Genomic DNA, 18,395 nt, shown 5'->3' on the forward strand with positions numbered 1-18,395 from the left:
TCCAGGGCTTGACAGCCCTTTGCATTGGGAAATTTTTCCTAATACCCAATCTAAACCTCCCACAGCACAACTTGAGGCCATTTACTCGTCCTATTACTTGTTACTTGGAGGAAGAGACCAAGCACCACCTTGCTACAACCTCCTTTCAGGTAGTTGTAATCAGAGAAAGTACAGGCTGTGTGTGAGTTCATTAGAAACCCCTAAAGCCAACTGTTTTCCTCTCATTGATGAAAGCTCTCCTTTTCCTGTGGGACACTAGTGTATAAGATCTGTGGGAGGCTCATGGGATTTAGGATAGAGATGACATAGAATAGTACAAGGAAGGGAGGAATTCATACAAAGGTGAGCAAGGGAAAAATTACAGACTGGATGTGGGAATTGCCTTCTGAAGTAATCAAGAGTATTATTTTTTTTTCCTCTCATTTTTTTCCCATTGTCATTTTAAAAGACTTGGGTCAGAAACTATCCTTTCTTTCATTCCCCCATCCTGTCTCCAGTGATTGCAGATGGAAGATGTCCAGTTAGTTAGTATGTCATTAGTTATTTTCTCAGGTGCCACAAATAAACTGCAAATGAGTTTTTGTGCCCTCTGATAGTGCTCAGTTTGTTCAAATACAAGTTTAAAAGCATTGAAAATGGCATCTAAGCTTTTTATTCCTTATAATTTCCACACCACTAAGTCCCGTACATTTTGCATTAAGTTGTTTTGTTTTGGATTATTTTCCTTACACGAGGTTTTCCAAATTTTATGTCCTCTGAAAGAGTTAGAAAACAAATTATATGGTTGAATTGTGCAAAAGCTGTTTGCCTCTATTTGCATAGTATTTGTGAATTTGCAGGCAAATTTGGATTTGCGGACAAATTTCAACATGTGTATGTTTTATTTGTATGGGCAGATCAGGGGATTCTCGTCCAAGTTCTCTTCATGTGGAAGGATCTCCACTTCCGCTCAGTTGCCTGCTGGCGTGAAAAACCTTTGCATTTTTGGAACTAATTCAAGTCAGAGCTTTAAGACAGTGGTTAATATAATGTGTATCTCCAAGGGCTTAATGTCATGTGTCTCTAATGACTTAAGGTGAAGTTCTTCTGAGATCCCTTAATGACTGAAAGAGGATGGACTGCTAGTTTGTGTAAGGGAAAGCTGCCTCTTACACAACTCTGTGTCTTGTAGAGTGGCTTTTATTGTGTCCTTGAAGAAACCTACTGCCATCATTAGAAACCCTTTATGAGTAAGTTGCCCTGTTAAGGTTGCTGAGTGATTGAACTGCTGATTCTGTTTCTTTAGCTTACAGATGGGCAATGGCTCGGACTATCCAGTAGAAGCCTAAAATCATGTTAATAATGCTGTTTGGCAGAGACAAAAATACCTTGTGCCTCTTTAGTCGTGTTGTAACAGGATCAGTAACAAATAGAGATTGGTGCTTCACCGGGCCGTGCTAGAAACAGTAGAAGATGATCAAAGCAAAATTATGTCACCACATATTTGGGGAAGGTTCCATGTCAACATTATTTATAACTGAGTGTGATACTACTGTTTTACAAACTTCATGTTTTCACTTTGTTCTGGAATTCTGTCTTGACTTAAGTAGATAATAAGGCCAAATCTGTTCCACGCAGCAGATCAGACCTCTGGCATTTCTGTCTTCAGCAGCACAAGAGCTGTTCTGAGGACAGCGAGTAACCTACTCCAGTCTATGCAGAGCTGCTAACGACTTACGTGAGGAACTTTACAAGCAGTCTACAAACATTATTTTTGCTTGGCTGGAGGCTGTAAGAATGATTTGCCTGTCATACTAAATCATAATATTTTGGTGGAGTTTTACTGTTCTTTTGTAGTTTGATTTCTTCAAATACTCTTCCTATACAATGGAATTGTTGGTTTGCTGCATATCAGAACTTACTTTGTTAAGCTGTGGGCATGAGATACTTTATCCATTTGCACAGAGGCACTTCCATACTTTTAGACCAAGCCTAGGTAATTGCTGTTTTATTCTTACGGGAAATTACTGATTTTCACAGCTCTTGGAGGGAGTCCTCCCATTTTTGCAGGGTGGGGCATGAAGGAAACTTCCATGGGCATTCTGGAAGGAGAACAGACCAAGTGATACAGTACCTTTCTTATATCTACATTTTGCTGTTCTCTGAGTGAAATGGAAGACACTTAGGTCAATTCGTTATTCATTATTCTGTGAGGTTCCCCTCCACCCCCCAATCCCAATCCTGTCTTTTCATATTTCAGCTTTTAATGGGCAATCTTTCCTCACTCCAGAATTTTTGTTCTCAAAATTATTCTGGCTTCTTATGGTTCCAGCCCCAAAAGAATATCAAACCTGAAAAGTTGGATATAATGCTGCCCCAAAACTTAGAGCATTTATTTGTAGGAATAAGATGCTAAAGGAAAGATGATAAAGAGGGTGTGACTAAGAAGCTGTGAGAAATTATACTACTTGCAGTGGTAAATAGAAAAAAAAGTATTCTTGTTTTTATTGTTATAAAGAATTAAAGAAAGCAAGTATCTCCAAACATGAACAGATTAAAAAAGTGCCAAATTGAGATTGTTTGACTTATGGTAACATTTTAAATTTAGAATTACTCTCAAAAGGTAAAATTTTTGAGATTATATGTCATACTTAATGTGCCATTTATTATATCTTAGTCTGGAATAGGTATTGCCAGGTATATTTGATCCTTGTTGAACTTCCCCTCTGGACACATGCACATTCTTTAGAGTATTCAGAGTATTTGTTCATGAAACACTGAATCCTGTTGACCTATTTTTTTTTTTTTAAATGAACCTAAGCTTGTTTTCTCTTGTCTGTGTTTTGTGGAAAGCATGTTAAACTCTGTTTTAAAAAATGCATACAATTCACCCAGTAACAGTAAAAATAGTCCAGTCTGAAGTTCAGTAATTCCCTTCAATCTGTAATATGAGAAACTGGAGCTGTTAGTTAATAGTTTGCTTAATAATTGAGGAAAATCTGTTGAAGTTTTAAGCAATGGTCAACTTACCTCTTAAAGTCTGCAGGAAAGATTCTCCTGAGCCTTTCTCATTTACAACTTTTCCTTTGTATCGGTTGTGTTGGTCTCGATTAAAAGGGTTTTTAATCCAAGCCAGTTCACTTGGGAGGTCAGGCAGGCTGATTTCCATGGTGCTGAAAAGACAGATGTTTAGCATAAAAGTTGGGTATTAAAATAAATGGTCCTTGTTCAGTGTGGGGTTTGTGTTTGTGGTGGTGTGGTTTTCTCCTTGCTTCTTATTCCTGTCCAAGGTAAGAGTTAGTAATACAAAAATAATGGATTTTTGAGAGGTTTATACATTTAAGTGGAAAACTCAGTTACAAAGTGCTGTCTTCTGGGCTTGTTGTATTATTGATAAAAACAACTTGTATCCGGAACAGCGAAAGTGAAATGAGTTGCATTAGAAGTGTTTCAAAGAGCTCCTGCCTGGTTTCAAAACTGGTAAGGAAAGTCTCTTGTTATCACACATGTTCCATTAAGTGTAACATATCTCTGTGATTGCTGAGGCTGCCTGGCTCTCCAGCAAGCACATTAACCCGGTGCTTTAGTCTGAGATAAGAAAGGAGCCTGTTCTTCATATCTTCATAGCAGAAGAAGCAATGCAAGCTGGAGGAAGGGAAGAACGACTGAAAACTGTAAAGAAGTTCTAAAAATATGTTGTTTGACCTGAAGGATGGCACTCTAACTGCAAGAGGTTTTCTTCTGTGGTTTGGGTTGCAAAGCAGCAATCCCTCTCCTTCCATATAATGCTGTCAGATGGCAGTTTGTTAAAGTGTTCCTGAGCTTGGATACTATTTGGCACCTGCTGAATTACTCCATGCTCCTGCTTTGGGATTGTGCTGTGAGCTATATTTGTGAAATGGCCTTGGGTATTTAAAACAATGGGAAAGGAGGAACTTCTTCCATTCATTCTAATGGTTTATAAATCTATGTGGCAGGCTAATACCTACATTGAGGAAATAAATATGAGGAGTGTCAGTGAAGATGATACTAGAGCTGACTGACTGAGGAGAGGTGGCATTTCAGCTGACATTGCTACTAGAAAAAATACAAGCTTTAAGAGAGAGCTTTATGTCATTTTGCCTTAAACTCTATTTGAAGTGTAAAATGATGCACACGTGCTTTTCTTTATGGGAGTGAGATCGGGTTGTTTTCCATGGTTACATTTTAGGAGGTTTTTCAAAACACAAGTCCTTTTCTTTCGAGAGTTTGAAAGACTCCACTTCCAGTTGTTCTGCTTCATTGTATGGCAACATCTAAATTGGACCTGTAAAATAAAAATTTCTTCTCCCTTCTACCAGCTCTTCCAGATAGTTGAGGGAAGTTTTAAACAAATCATCTCTTTGAATGAGTTAAAGATGCATTTGCACAAATGGCTAAACTGCTTTAGGGAAGGGAGTGACAGTGCCTGGAATCTCCAAAACTGGCAGTGCTGATGAGTCCATGTGCACTTCCTCTGGCACACAGTTCCACTTTAACAGTTTTACCTTCCTGTGTGTCCTGAGCTTCTTGTTTGTGCTCTCTCTTATGCTCAGGTGGCTTTTGTGAAGCTGATGCAGAAACAGGATCAAAGAGCTGGTGTGGACTAAAATGTACCCAGTTGACATAAGGGAGAGGAGCCACTTGGGGTACAATGGGTTAACAAAGTTATGGGAATGTGAGGGTGGGGATGCTGCCTCTTGCTACTACAATTTGAGTGTGCAGCTTCGTTTTATGTTGCCAAAGATGAGGCTTCTGTCTCACAGTGGCTATTCCCACTCTTAATCCAGATTATAGAAGAGTCCAAGACCTTCCTTTTGGTATTATTCAGCTGTTAGGCTTGAGCAGGAAGTCTTCCATAATCCTTCTGTTCTCTCAAAAGCTCTTTGGTTTTCCATTTCAATTTTAATCGGGTTTTAAGGATTGATCCAGACAAGTTTGGAGAGAAGTTGAGTGTTAGGTGTTTAGATAAATATTTATGGGTCAGTGTTTCTAGCAAAAATTACATATGTCAGAGAAGAACAGAGATAAAGATAATGGATGACTTCTTTTAGTTTTATGAAACCTGATTTGTCTGTGGTATGGGTTACTCATAACTTCAGGGGTGTCAAAATGTAGTGTGAATCCTACTGAAAGGTTTGCTGCTGCTGATTACAAACTGCTGTTACTTGATTGCTAAAGATGCTGCCCAGCATTCAGTGTACAAAAGCTGGATGCAAAACTGAGTCACTTAATTCAGTGGCTTCTGTTGGATGAAACTCTTGCATGAACTACAGTAGAAAGGTGCCATCAGACATAGGAATGTTCAGCTAATGTTTAGGCTGGGTGTAGGAAAAAAAAATCACATATTTAAAAAGAGTTGGTAAGAACCAACTCTGTGCTATAAGGATGTTCACAATTGAAGCTGCACACATGTAAGAAAGTGCAGTGTATATATAAGGAAATACATATCAAATATTAGTAGTAATGGTGTTGGGGGATACACACATCTGGGGAAGGGAGCTGAACTGGCAGTACATGAGGCCTCTTGGAAAGAGGAAGGTAAACATTCCAGCCTTTTGGACTGTACCTGCATTAATGCCCGAGTTAGTTTGTAATCTGCTTTGCATCTTAATAATATTGTTACTGTTTTGTAGGGACTCCCTGTGATTGCTTGCCAGTAGTACAAAGTGGAAAAAAGCCTGATACTCTACACCAAATTGAAATTTGGATCTACTTGTGGTCTTGTCTAGGCCTGTTTCTGGCAGAATTGAGTGTCACTTTTATCATTTGTCCCATTATTATAAGTTCCCTATCTTCATTTCTTCAGCAAGTATACTTTTGAAGCAACTTTCTCCTCTTGGCAGTTTGTCTGATAATGAAGTCAGGGAAGGGAAACAGCTTTTCTTCAGTGCTAAAACATGAGCTACTTCTTTAGTCATGTAGCAGACTGGAAACTTTGTAGGCTTCTATGCAGCAAAAAAATCCAGTTGTATTAAATTGCAAAGTTTGATAAAAGCATTTCATAAGCATTGGCTACATGTATGAAATGCTTTTTTATTGGCTTGTATCTTTTGTGCATTCGTTTCTTTGTTTACGGCTTGGAAAGCTTTGTTATCTATCACTTAAGCTGGAACCTCTAAAGAAACAAACACCAAAACTAATACAGCTGTTATTTAATAAAAGAAAGATAAGCCAAGAACTTCAGTTTGTTGTAGGATATTGTTCTAGAAATGAGTGACTTGTTGAGGATTTTGGCCCAACAAAGTACACCTGGGGTAATTCGAAGGGCCAGAGAAAGTTTGGTAAATAATTGCCCTCTGTGTCATGGTTTGACATCATTTTGACTGGGTTCTGATTGAGGTTTTTGATTATTTTGAGAAGGAAAAAAGTGAGTAAAGAAAAAAAAAGGATTTCACTGTGAAATAAAAATTACCTCTATCTGGAAATGGCTGAGTAATTTTTTTTAACATTCCTTTCCTTCACTTTAAGTGTATTTAGAATCAGTTATTTCAGCTACATAAAATCATTGACATGAACTGCAGTATAAAGATGAGTTTTAAAAGGCTGAAAGTGTCTTTTTCAGAAATTAAAATACTTTAATGGTAACATATGTAAAGTATCCAATTGCCTTTGACATTCTTGCACTTTATGCCTTGACAAACTTCATAGGTGAACTAAGATTTAAAATAATCTGCTTTGTGGGCTGGATTCAATACAATTCTGAAAAAAGTTGTGGAGCTTTGTGGTGTTGGTCCAGCTGTGTGGGCAGTGAGGAGATGAGCTGGTGTGTGGGTAAAGACCCCTTGGAAGGATTGCTGGGGAAGGAGCAGCTCATGGCACTACTGATGAAGTTTCTCCCTCTGATGAAGGCTCAGTGGTTGAGCTCCAACTCTGCAAACTTTCAATGGAATTTTACTTATTCTAAAAGCTACAATGAGGCTGAGTGTCTTGCTGAGCTGGAACCCTTTTGTTCTCATTGCTTTGTCCTTGATACCTTCAAAGAGCAGGGGTCACTATGAATTTAGTTTTAAGCTGTTCCATGAATGTGACAGTGTGGTGGGAGCTTTGGTATTGCCTTCTTCTGGAGAGGGAACCTTCCAGAGAGACTCTGACTGAACTGTTGTACTGTAATTCAAATGTTAATGTTAGTCTTCGAATTCGACAAATTTAAAAATCAGTGGGTTTTTTTATATGGATATTCCTTGGCCTAGTTTAAATTACAAAGTCAGTAATTCAAAAAAGGAGGTTGCAACTGTAGTGAGAAGTCACCTGCTGGTTAAAACTTCATTTTCCTTCCACTCATATTTACAAACAGTATCAAGATTCTGTAGTTCTTCCATTTAACCTGCCTGAAGTTGTATTTATGTTTGTAGATGTGCTATTTCTGATTACTTTATAAATAGTAGGTGGTGACACATAATATTTCAGTGGAAATTGGTGGAAATATATTGCAGATCTAATGGACTACTGGGTTTTTTTGCTACTGATTTAATTACTTTTTTCTTTTTTGTGTGTGTTACACTTGCTTTTTTTTTCTTGTTTTCTAGTGTCAATTTACAGTATTTGGTTTTATGACAAGAACGACTGTCATCGAATAGCAAAACTCATGGCTAAGTAAGTACTGGGGCCTTATTATTCTGTAAGTCTTTTAGAACTTATTAAATGTGTCTGATTCTTTCCTCACTCTCCTGAAATGGAGGAATACAGCATTCTTGCTCATACAAGTTTTTTTACTAGTGAAAATTATAGTTTTGTTTTTAAAAAAACTGCAGCATTATATTTTCAGTTAAGTGGTAAAAAAAGGAGTTGAAGTATTAGTTGGCATTCTTCAAATAAAGGAAGTATGAGCACTGTTTATTATTTTACATTCTATTTTGTGTGGGGATGCTGGCAAAAGATTTTCTAATGCAGAAAGTGTAATGAAATAAATAATGGTTGGGTTTTTTTGGTTGGTTTTGTGGTGAGCTATTTTTTTGTTTGGGTTTTTTAAGACTTAGTTGTTATTCCTGACTAAAGTGAAGAGGTTGGAGAATAGTAGGAAAACTAGGTAGAATCTTCTAGAATTATAGTGGGTTTAGGAGAATAAACAAAACTGTGAAATAATAGGAGCTTGGTGGTGCTAATTTCTGGATTTTTTGGTAGTTACTCTTGCTAAAATGCAAAATGTAGATGTACTGCCCAGGGTATCTTCTCATCCCTTATGCTCAGTTTTGCTCCTCTTCACTATCACATTGCTTTCCTGAACCCTCTTATCTCTTGCATGCCTTCAGCAGCATGTCATGGCTTGCCAATCAGGCCATCTTGAAGACTTGCACAATTTAAATACATGGAAATATATAATATTATATGAAAACTAGTCACAACATAGACATTTTAAGCTGAATTCTAATTTCTTAGTGTAGGGGGTTTGGTGTGGGTTATTTTTGCTTTTTATTATTATTATTATTTTCTCACAGAAGGAGTGAGAGAGAACACAAATGGCAGATATTGATATCAAGATCTTTCTAAATTCTTTTTCTTTTTTCTCATCCTGATCACCCCATTTCCCACTTCTATTTTTTTCTTCCCAGTTATGTTGGACTTCTTACTGTTATTTGGTTTGTCCATATCTAAGGATTAACTATAAGGAATAATGGAAAACAATTGTGTGAAACTGACACTTGGATATTGTTACCAAAACAAATAACAAAACATCTATTGCCTCTCCTCTGTATAAACGAAGCATGAGAAGGACATGGCTTCCTCTTTTTAATGCACCTTTTGATCTAACACCATTAGATAAGTGTTTGAAGTGTGAGGGAGAGCTGAACCCTTCAAACTCTACCATATTCTTATTCTACAGTGCAGATCTAAGTTTCAGACAGCAAACTTTCAGACACCTTGTGTCCATTTGGTGTTAAACTGGTCTGGTCATTGTAGCACAAGTGATGGGCTACAGATACTTCAGGAATCTTAAAAAGTGCCCTCAGGTAACAGATCAGTCTAGCCATGGCACAGCAGTCCCTAAAGCACGTTTGCCCTTTTTGCTGGATTGCAATATTTACATTTTCTTCCAAGAGTATTAATTTTGTTCCTTAATTTTTTGTCTTTGGGGTGGAAATTTGGATTTGCACCCTTAATCACTGATAGGAAAGAGTGTTGCCTTTATAGTACCTCAGCACTTTAAAAACATAACCATAAAAGGTTTCAAGGAGATTTGCATTCTCTTCCCTGCATTTGACTTGACCTTATTGTGCCAGACTGAGTTAAGATTGCAGGCCATCCATTTATATTTTGGTAGCTTATCATTGAAAAGAAAAGTAAATTAGGTTTTGTAATCACAGATTTCACTTCTTACGTTCTCTCCCTCCCCCTATCCTTCTGTGAGGTTGTGCCAGGTATATTTTCAATGCTATAACTGCAGATATTCTTAAACAAACCATCACAGCAGCTACTGCATCCCTGAAGGAATGTGTGCCTCTTCCACTATCTGATACAATGGAAAGAAACAGCAGGCCTTGCTTAAAAAAGATTTAATCCTGGATTGCACACAGAGCATGCTCAGTGTACAGATTTGCATTAGTTGACTTTTTTCCCCCAGGAAAGGTATTTAGGTATTTGATTTACAGAAATCTTTTTTTCTCTTTTCTTTAAGAATCCTAGAATTTTCTGAAATAAAAACATTTCATGGGAGTCATCAAACTCCTGATTTCAGGAACAATTAATTTGTGTCAAGTTGATTGATTGATTGATTGAATGTTGACCTTTCTAGAAGAAGTAGGACAGAAATTGGAGGGCTTCAAATATTTCAGAAAACTATTGCATTCTGACCTATGAGTTTGTAGGGAGGGTTATTTTAAGCTTAGTTTATAAGCTTGTTTTATCCTGTTTCAACAGTCAGACCCAAAGTGTCTTCTGAGATACAGGCAGCAGACTAGGATTGGGACAGTATCTCAGAATTCTGGGGATAAAGTTTCAAATTTTATTTCATCACCACCATTGAAATGTAACCTGCACAAGACAGAATATGGAGTTTGAGCTATTAGACAATTACCTAGATGAGAAGAGAATTTGTTATTCTTCAAAAAGAAAGTAAACTTTAAAAAGGTAACAAACACTTCATCATGAACAAGAGAAAAATATTATGAACTGTTTTTCAGAAATTTTTGTGAAACATTTCTGTGAAATGGATGCACTCCTTGAAGATGTTTTGCTGTGGGATCAATGAGTACTGTTTTCATGGGAGGATGTTTTATTGAAACCTTCTGGGCCAACTAATTAAGGCAGAAGGAGGGTCTCAAGAGTGAAGCCTTTGCTTTGCCTGCCAGGCAGCACATGTGTGACTTCAGTTGCCCAGAATCGTCCCTTTAACTGAAGTGTTTCTTTTTTATTATACAATTACGCTGGCACTTAAAATCTCAGCAAAGCATTTGGATTCTCTTGCCTTGCTCTTTCTCATCCTTAGTTTTGGAGCTGAGTTTAGAGAGGTCCTAAGCCAGAACTGGGTGACTGCGTGAGGTGGTGGAACAAAATGTTCTCTCAGGGTGTCACCATAGAAACACTTGTGGAGTATTGAGCTGCTTCATCCAAACAAGCACATGCTGCAGTTCTTGAAAATTGTCAGGGTTACCTTTGCCTCCCTATTGTGAGTTACCTTTGCAGGTGACTGCTGCTTACAGAGATGGCTGGAAATAATCAGAAGCTGGTAAATAATCAGCTTGTATGATTACAAATTCTGAAAGCCACATCAAATTGTTAAAAGCCAAATCTAACCCTTTTTCAACTAAACACAACTAAACCCTAGTGAAGTAAAGAAGCTTGGTTGCTAGAACACTAGGAAGAAAGTTCCAAAACTTGAACTATTTTTTTTTCCTCAGAAATGTAAACATAGAGGTGCATATAAATAATTACAGTCTATAAAATCTAGCGTTTGTCCTGAATCCTAACTGACCCAAAGAAACTGGAGGCTGGAATGATTGACACTTTCTGTGATTGTTGTGATGGCACCTCTTGGCTCCCCCCTCAGCCATCAGTTCCACAGCATGAAAGTTCTCAAGTGGCATGCCAGCTCCAGAGCTCTGCCCTGTTTACAGTGCTTGTTTTTTCTTAACATATTTGATTAATGCAGGCTTAAAAAAGAAGGGATTACAGGCTGGTGTGTGTTTATTTCAAGAGGATAAGCTTTAGCGCATTGCACAGCCATGTATATCTTGTGAACTGCATATGGATTAGGAGTATATGCTGCTTTTATTTTATTACTGAAATGACCAGGTACACATAATCTTCTTGCATCTCCTACCTGTCCTTCAAATTGAAGGTTTTGGATACTTGAGGCAGACGGGGGTGGAGTAGAAGTGGTAAATAAACCATAGACACCAGAGGCCAGAGGAAATGCAGGTAATTGGAATGACTGCAGGGCAGCTTGAAAAGGAAATGGTTTAATGTTTTTTTCCAGAGCTGTAGGTGGGGGTGTGAGGGTAACTTGCTCTAAGTCCTCTTGCAGACTGATTCCAGAGATATCTGGTATGAGCCAATTCTCTTCTTTCCCACTGTCTCTGTTTGTTACATAATGGTAGGCCTCATCCTAAACTAGAACTGTTTGGTAATAGATTTTGTTGAATGACATGGCTTGACTTGGCTAAATCTGGAAAAATGCATGTTAGGAAGTAAAGAGAAAAAATTGTGTCTTAGTCTATGGTATAATACATGTGCTTTTTGTGTATCACATGCTTGGATGTCCACATATTTCACTGTAAAAATGTCTAAACATGAGAGTTTTATAGAAGTAGTGTTTACTGTAGGCAAACTCTGTGAGAGACAGACCAGTGCTCTGTGAATGGGAGATAAATCGTCCAGACCATTTGACAATTTGACTTGCATAAACCTTGTAGCAGATGAAAACGTGTGTAACTTTGGTCAAATGTGTGTTAGGCTCTTACTCAGGCAGAAAAAATGGGTTAATGTGCTGGGAGTACATTTTTCTTCACTGCTTTTTGCAAGATGTTAACTCTAGTTAAATTTTTAAATCCTGTTTCTCCTTTCCACTCCTACAGAGTGGTTGAACAAGAAGCTCAGAGGTCGCAGCAAGTTTCCCAGGACAGAAAAAGTCCCAGCAGGACCAATGGCTGCAGTGAAAACAGGCCCATTGACATCCTGGAAATGCTTAGTAAAGCCAAGGATGAATATGAACGAGTAAGTAAATGTCTCTTTTCTGGAAATGAGTTTTTAGCACATCAGCTGTGCTTTGTTTAAAGAGTGGGCAGTCTCTGCAATAGTTTCAGCAGCCTTGTTTTCAGACTGATGTGTTGTTCCCTCCCTCAGGAACACTGTACTAGGAAACATTCTCTGATTTCAGGCAAGATGGATTGAATCCTGATCATGTGGTCCAACTTGAAGTGTAGCAGGGTAGACCCATTTTACAATGATTTCTCCTGCTGTGAGAAAATTTTGTCTCTGGGAATAGCAAATAAAAATTATGCCCAACAGCATCTGTTTCTTCTTAGTCTTAAAAGATGTCTTGTGGTATTAGAGACTGAGTCATTCAGTACATTTGTAGACTCTATGAAGCATATTTCTTATTAGCTGTAGACTAAATGTAACAATACTGTTCCTTGTCTTTCTGTTCCCCAGTTTATTTCTTCTGTCCTGTCTACTGTTTGTCTTTTTAATAAATTAATTCATCTCAGAAGAAAAAGTCTGTTATCCTTTGCCAGTGCTAAATTCACAAGGTTACATAATGAGAAATGGTAGTTCTCTTAGGAAAGAATTACTCTATATAGTCGTGAGGACCAAATTCATACGTGCAGGATGAATATAAAGGTAATGTGTGGGAGATCCAAACATGGAAACAGAGATTCTGAACACGCCTCTTCCCCAGTATAATAATACAGGAATGTGCCATAGTAAAGCAATGTGTGAGTATTGCATTGCAGAACCATGGTGTGGCTTCTGTGGCTGTGCTGGTGGGAGAAGAGTGAGCACATTGTACAGTGCTTGATTCCTTCCAGGAGTTGCTTGTTGTGCAGCAGAGTTCCTTTGAGTACTTGGGATCTGAGTCTTTGTGGGATTCTAGATGGTTACAGTACAATGTGGGACGATGAGAAAAGAGTAAGCATGTGGATTAAACCTTGTCACTGTCTGTAGTACATTGAGGTCAGCTCAATCTGACAAACAATACAGTATCTTTGACCCAGGCTAGATACTAATTTCTGGAAATCACTGTCATGTTTTTTCAGTGCTTTAAAATACAGATGATTAAAAAAAGTTACTTCTGAATGTGTGTGTATCAGTGCTGTTTGGGGAGAGGTGTCTCTGTATGAAGGCCAGCATTGTGCAAGTAGCAGCTTTTGTAAGATTACAGAAGAAAACATCACAACTTGCATGATTCATCTTTCAGTGGTGCATCAATTTAGACAGATTTGAAAAAACTGAAGTCTTTTTGCAAAGAAGGGAAAAAACCCATCCCACAAGAATCCACTGCTTTGGTAGTGCCCTCCTGGGTGTGATGAAGCCTTTTTCCCTCTTTGTCCTTGCAGTACTGGATAATACACATTTCCAACAGATGGCTGTTGGATGGCTTGGGATATTCCAGCTTCTCTTCTAATTTTCAGATCTTTTTCATGTGAGAGTACTGAAAAGCTTTTGCTAGAAACAGTGTTCCTAAACATCATAGCTGAAGCTCTGTAGACAAGTAAAATTCTGATGAACAGGAACTGGTATGCAGATATTTTAGTGGACAGTCAGCATCTGTGCTGCCAATAATACAACAGTGAAATAGGCAGGCATGGGATACAGCAAAGCTACTTAAAAACTGGGGGGAGTTGTATCTTCATTTCTTCTTGTTGTTTGTGTGTGTGTTTGTTTCTTGATATTTTTACAACACATGAACCATAAATGAACCTGTTCATGGTGATCCCATCAGAGCCAGCTGTGATTGTAGTTGTGTACAGTTGTCAGAAAAGCAGAAATGAACAATGTTGGTCACGTTTCAAGCAAACTTCTTTGGAGAAGGTTCTGTTGACCACCTCAGCTTTAACAACAAAACCCTGGCACATTAATTTTGGAACTCCTTGTAGCCAATGTGTGCCAGTGTTAACTTGATGAAGTAACCAACTTGTTTGGAAGATGGCTTCTTGAGAGACCTTTCCTGTCTTAATTCTTTTTGAATAATTTTATGGTACTTGGTAATTATGCCTGAATTTGTATTTAGGAGCAGAAAGTACTTATCTGCCTGGTACATTCCAGATGGATCATACAGTAATCCTTGTGTGCAGCCCACATGAGATTGGCAGAGTGTCAGCATGAGAAGGGGGCAGAGGGAGTGAAAAAGAGATTTATGAAGGTCTGAGTGATTTAATCTAGGATTCCAAATCAGCTTAATCCTTCAAGTACACACTACATCAAGCCCATATGTGAAAATGAATGAACTCTGAGGTTTTTTTTTTAATGAAGTGAATGGATGCTTTTTATAGTGTGGTTTTGTGTGTGTATTTCAGTATGAGCAGGGAAACATACTGCAGCTTATCCTCTAGTGAAAAGAAAACTCTGCCTTTCCTGATTTTATAACTAAAAGGCCTCCAGCATTTCGGGCACAAAGAGTTTTGACCTTCAAGTTAGTGGCTAAAAGTCAGAAAGATAGGAGAGTCTGCTTCTCTCCTCTGTCCTTAAATCACAATGTAAAGGCTTGATTTTGTATTTATTGCTTTCAATTAGAAATTGAAAACAAAAGAATAAAGCTCAGATTGCTTTTTAATCTGCTGCTAGAAAGTTTAACCCATATTTTACTGCTTTGGGTAAGATACCAGAGCAATCATCATGTGTTGTGTCAATGGTTGAGCTCTATCATATGTGTAACATGTAGTTTATGCATTGAAAGCTGGGTTATTCTACAGTCTGGGTTTTTTCACTGGTGATTTTAATGGTAATATAATATCTATATTTGCTTATTTTTATGTTTACTAAAGATGAAAGTCAACACCATCTGTGAATATACTGTATTATAATGCAACTCTCTTGCCTGGTTTTGTCTTGTTCATAGTAAACCAAATTAACACCTGAAAATAGATGTAGATGGTTGGTTAAATCTGGTGGAAATAAGTCGGTGACAAGCTCTCTTTCCAACCACTTAGAGTGATTTCTGTCTGGATTTCTTTTTCCTAAGCAGTTCTTGTTTGGGTTCCTGATTTAATGAAGTGTAGCAAATTTCTCTGTTAGTGGCCAGTGCAGATATAGGATGTGAAAAGCCCACCTTTTCTTTCATTTCTTCATTTCATTTTCTTTCAACATTATAATTTTCTTTCTTGGTGAAAAAGTATAAAGCTAGTTGTATTTTCTTTTTGTTTTTCTTGTAACAATAAAGAGTAAAAGCTTTATGAGCGCATACCAGATTCTGGATGTCTTGGTATGATTTTTAATTCCTAAGATTTCTGAATTCCAGAGTGTCTTACAAAAATCAGTGCTTTGTACATCATCTGTATTTCAGTCCAAGTGCCATGTAAACAGGACTGTATAGTGGGTAAATGTGGACTAAAACCCATATATTTATATTATTTTTTTTTCTTTTTTTCCCCCCTCAGAATCAGATTAGTGACCTAAGTATTATATCGAGTTCTGGAATGCAACAAAATTCAAATCCTCCAAAGCCAGAAAGCACAGAGCCTTCAGAACAGAAGCCTTCATTACAAGTGCAAGAGCAGGTATGTTTCATCCAACCCTAAATAAAGGAGTTTTTTCATTTAGTACTCTGTTTTGGTATCAAAATAGATTTTTTTTCTTGAGATGCCTTCAGTGTTTGCTCCATCTATTATCACTTTAAACAAACTAATGAGTGGGAAGACTTCTAGTATCCTAAATTCTGTCTTTTGACTTAGCATTTTGAAAATAAGAGGCTATGTCCACACTACTGTGAATGTCCATGCTTAAATGGGCCAGCTTGGCTTCTGGAAGAAGTCAGTCCGTGGTAATGTGTGGGATGACTTGGAGAGATAGGAAGCAAGAAAAGATGACCATGCCCCTGTGATCACTCAGGAACTCAAGCCCTGGTCTTGTGCCTCAGACATTTACTGAAGGTTGGTCTGTGCTGCCTTCAAAGCCACAGCCGTGGTCCTGCACGAGGGAGCTGTGCCTTCATACAAGACTTTCTAGAGATAGATTTAGAAAAAAAAGTAAGTAAATTGTGCAGTAACTGAATTCCCTGTAACTCGGAAGTGCAGTGGGCCTGCTTGCAGTGCCACCCAGTGGGCACAGGATGGGCAGTGCTGGTGCTCCTCGGAAATGCCCCATGGAAAACTCCTCTCCCTGCCATGGTCCACTGATGCAATAAACCACTGTGCCTGAGAAATGAAATCCCGTAGGAAAATGTGGGCGACCTTGCACTTAGGACTTGCAAACAAAATAGGTAGTTTGGACGAGTAGTAGGAGTTTCTAGTTTGGGTTAGGGCTGGGTCTGGGCAGCAGGAATCTGGTTTAGGGGTGGGGTAGTAACAATTAATGAATTAAAATGAGGAGTGGGGAGTTGCTGGGATTATTTTCTGTCACAGCCCTTCCAGCCCCTCAGCAGCACCTCTGGTTTTGGGTCAGTGATGGACTGACCCTTGGCAGCCAGCTGTGCTTGCTGCATGCCACATCTGGAGACCTGGCACCAGGGTTACCTGAGGCTGTGCTTTCAAAACACATATTTTCTTTGGGTCATTCCATGTAGACTCTACAAAATCAGCTGAAATGCTCCTCCTGACAGTGCATGGAATTGCAGAACAGGAATCAATAAAGGAAAAACTGGAAAGATAAGATTCTAACAAATTGCTCTGAAGTAATTACAGGGAAAGTTGATTTATAGAACATGTAAAATGTCATATTTTTAATTCTGTTGAGCTATTTAAAATAATAGCTGCAGAGATACTGGAAAAAATTAATTGGGTAACATAAGTGATAGTTCTGTGAAGCCAGTTAACTGGGTTCAAATATATCTCAAATGTGTTGGTTCTGAGCCACATTTTTAGTGGACAACTGAGAGACTACTGGAAAAACATTCCATTTCAACTATAAAAACACATTTTTCATCTAATTAAAACAGATGACCAGTGAAATCAAAAAATAGTGTGCATATGCTAAGTACAGTGAGATTGCTAAATTCCCTCCAAAATGTCACACTTGCATGTTGATGAACTTCATCTCATGCTAAAGATACCACACATTTGGGAATAAAAATAAATGTCTTCTCCATGATATTGTGTAGTTAAGTGTCACATCTTGGCAATTCAAAATTAAAATCAGTTGTATCATGAGATGCTTTCGTGCCAGAAATCAGAAAAATTGAACCAGAACACTGATACTGAAGCATGAATTAGCAGAGCTGGGCCTATAAAGCTTACCTGAAATCACTTTTGGACAAACCCTCTGAGCAGCAGCAGTAGCACTCTATTCCTATCAAATAAAGGGATCTTGTGGCCTTAAAGGAGCCCCTGCTGCTAAAGGTCTTCATAAACACACACAGTTGATGATATGCTCAAAGTACACCTTAACCAGAGATAGACAAGGCAAAAGAGGTGTTTTATACTTCCAACTGGAAACTTAACTTGATGTTTGAGACTATCCGGTCTGATTAGAATCAAAGCATGGTAAGAGATTTCAGTTTATTACTTGACTATTGTAATGTATTAATAAAGGAAAGCTGCTCAATTAATAATACTGAAGTGAACAGCTGAGTTTGAAATGATCTGGAACAGTGATTTTTCCTCTTAATGGAATCTTTATGGTTGAAGGACAGGTCTCTAGAACAGGAAGATCAGTGGAAAAAAGAACAACTTTCTAGGAAAATATTCCTAAGATAATTAATAAGTTTTATAAACCATAGAATGTCCAAGCCCCAAAATGAAAGGGTGCCAGACTTTAACTAGCTAAAATTGAATAGCATTAGAGAATGAATAACAGTAGAGATGAGTGACCTGGGCAAAAGACAGTGTGACTTCAAGCTCAAGGTTTTTTGTTGGGCTATTTGTGTGGCACCTGTGCTGCTGTGTCTTGGCTGCTGTTCTTTGTGCTAGGGAAATCAGAGCCAGCAGAGCAATGTCATGGTACAGTAGTTGTCACTGTGAAGTAGCATCTTTGTTTAGACATACCATTAGAATACACTGGAATTGTGCTGCAGGCCATTCAGTCTTCTGAACAGAATGTTGTAATTCAGTCCAGCTGTTTTACATAACTTCTGGTCCTGTGCAACGTCAAAAAAAAAAAAAAAAAAGGAAAATTTTGCGATTACTGGTGTTAATAGCTGTTTCTTTTCAGTGAAAAACATTTTTAAATATTTTCAGCAAATATTAAAAGATTATATCCTTAAAACCATATTTTTCATACAATGTCAGTGATGTAGGCTAGATGTGTATTTTTGGGAGAGACTAAAGGACTGGTAGATGTAACTGTGTATATATACACACTTTTCA

General features: G+C 38.0%; 1 protein-coding gene and 1 long non-coding RNA gene across 3 annotated transcripts in view; one reads left to right on the top strand and one right to left on the bottom strand.

The window, feature by feature from the left end:
- Window positions 1-18,395, top strand: part of DCP1A (decapping mRNA 1A) — a 32,197-nt gene that overhangs the window by 4,120 nt on the left and 9,682 nt on the right. For both annotated transcript variants that reach the window (XM_048315466.1, XM_048315467.1), the window contains exons 4-6: window positions 7,527-7,593; window positions 12,012-12,150; window positions 15,534-15,653. In XM_048315466.1, coding sequence (XP_048171423.1) covers window positions 7,527-7,593; window positions 12,012-12,150; window positions 15,534-15,653 — 326 coding nt within the window. The remainder of the gene's footprint in view (window positions 1-7,526; window positions 7,594-12,011; window positions 12,151-15,533; window positions 15,654-18,395) is intronic.
- The window catches only part of LOC125331452, a 26,229-nt gene continuing 7,834 nt past the window's right edge, over window positions 1-18,395 (bottom strand). The window contains exons 2-4 of the long non-coding RNA XR_007206061.1: window positions 18,075-18,166; window positions 3,010-3,152; window positions 1-2,081 (exon numbers count right to left, since the gene is read on the bottom strand). This is a non-coding gene — a long non-coding RNA (uncharacterized LOC125331452). The remainder of the gene's footprint in view (window positions 2,082-3,009; window positions 3,153-18,074; window positions 18,167-18,395) is intronic.

The sequence above is a fragment of the Corvus hawaiiensis genome, chromosome 11 (genome assembly GCF_020740725.1).
Source record: "Corvus hawaiiensis isolate bCorHaw1 chromosome 11, bCorHaw1.pri.cur, whole genome shotgun sequence".
Taxonomy (NCBI): Eukaryota; Metazoa; Chordata; class Aves; order Passeriformes; family Corvidae; genus Corvus; species Corvus hawaiiensis.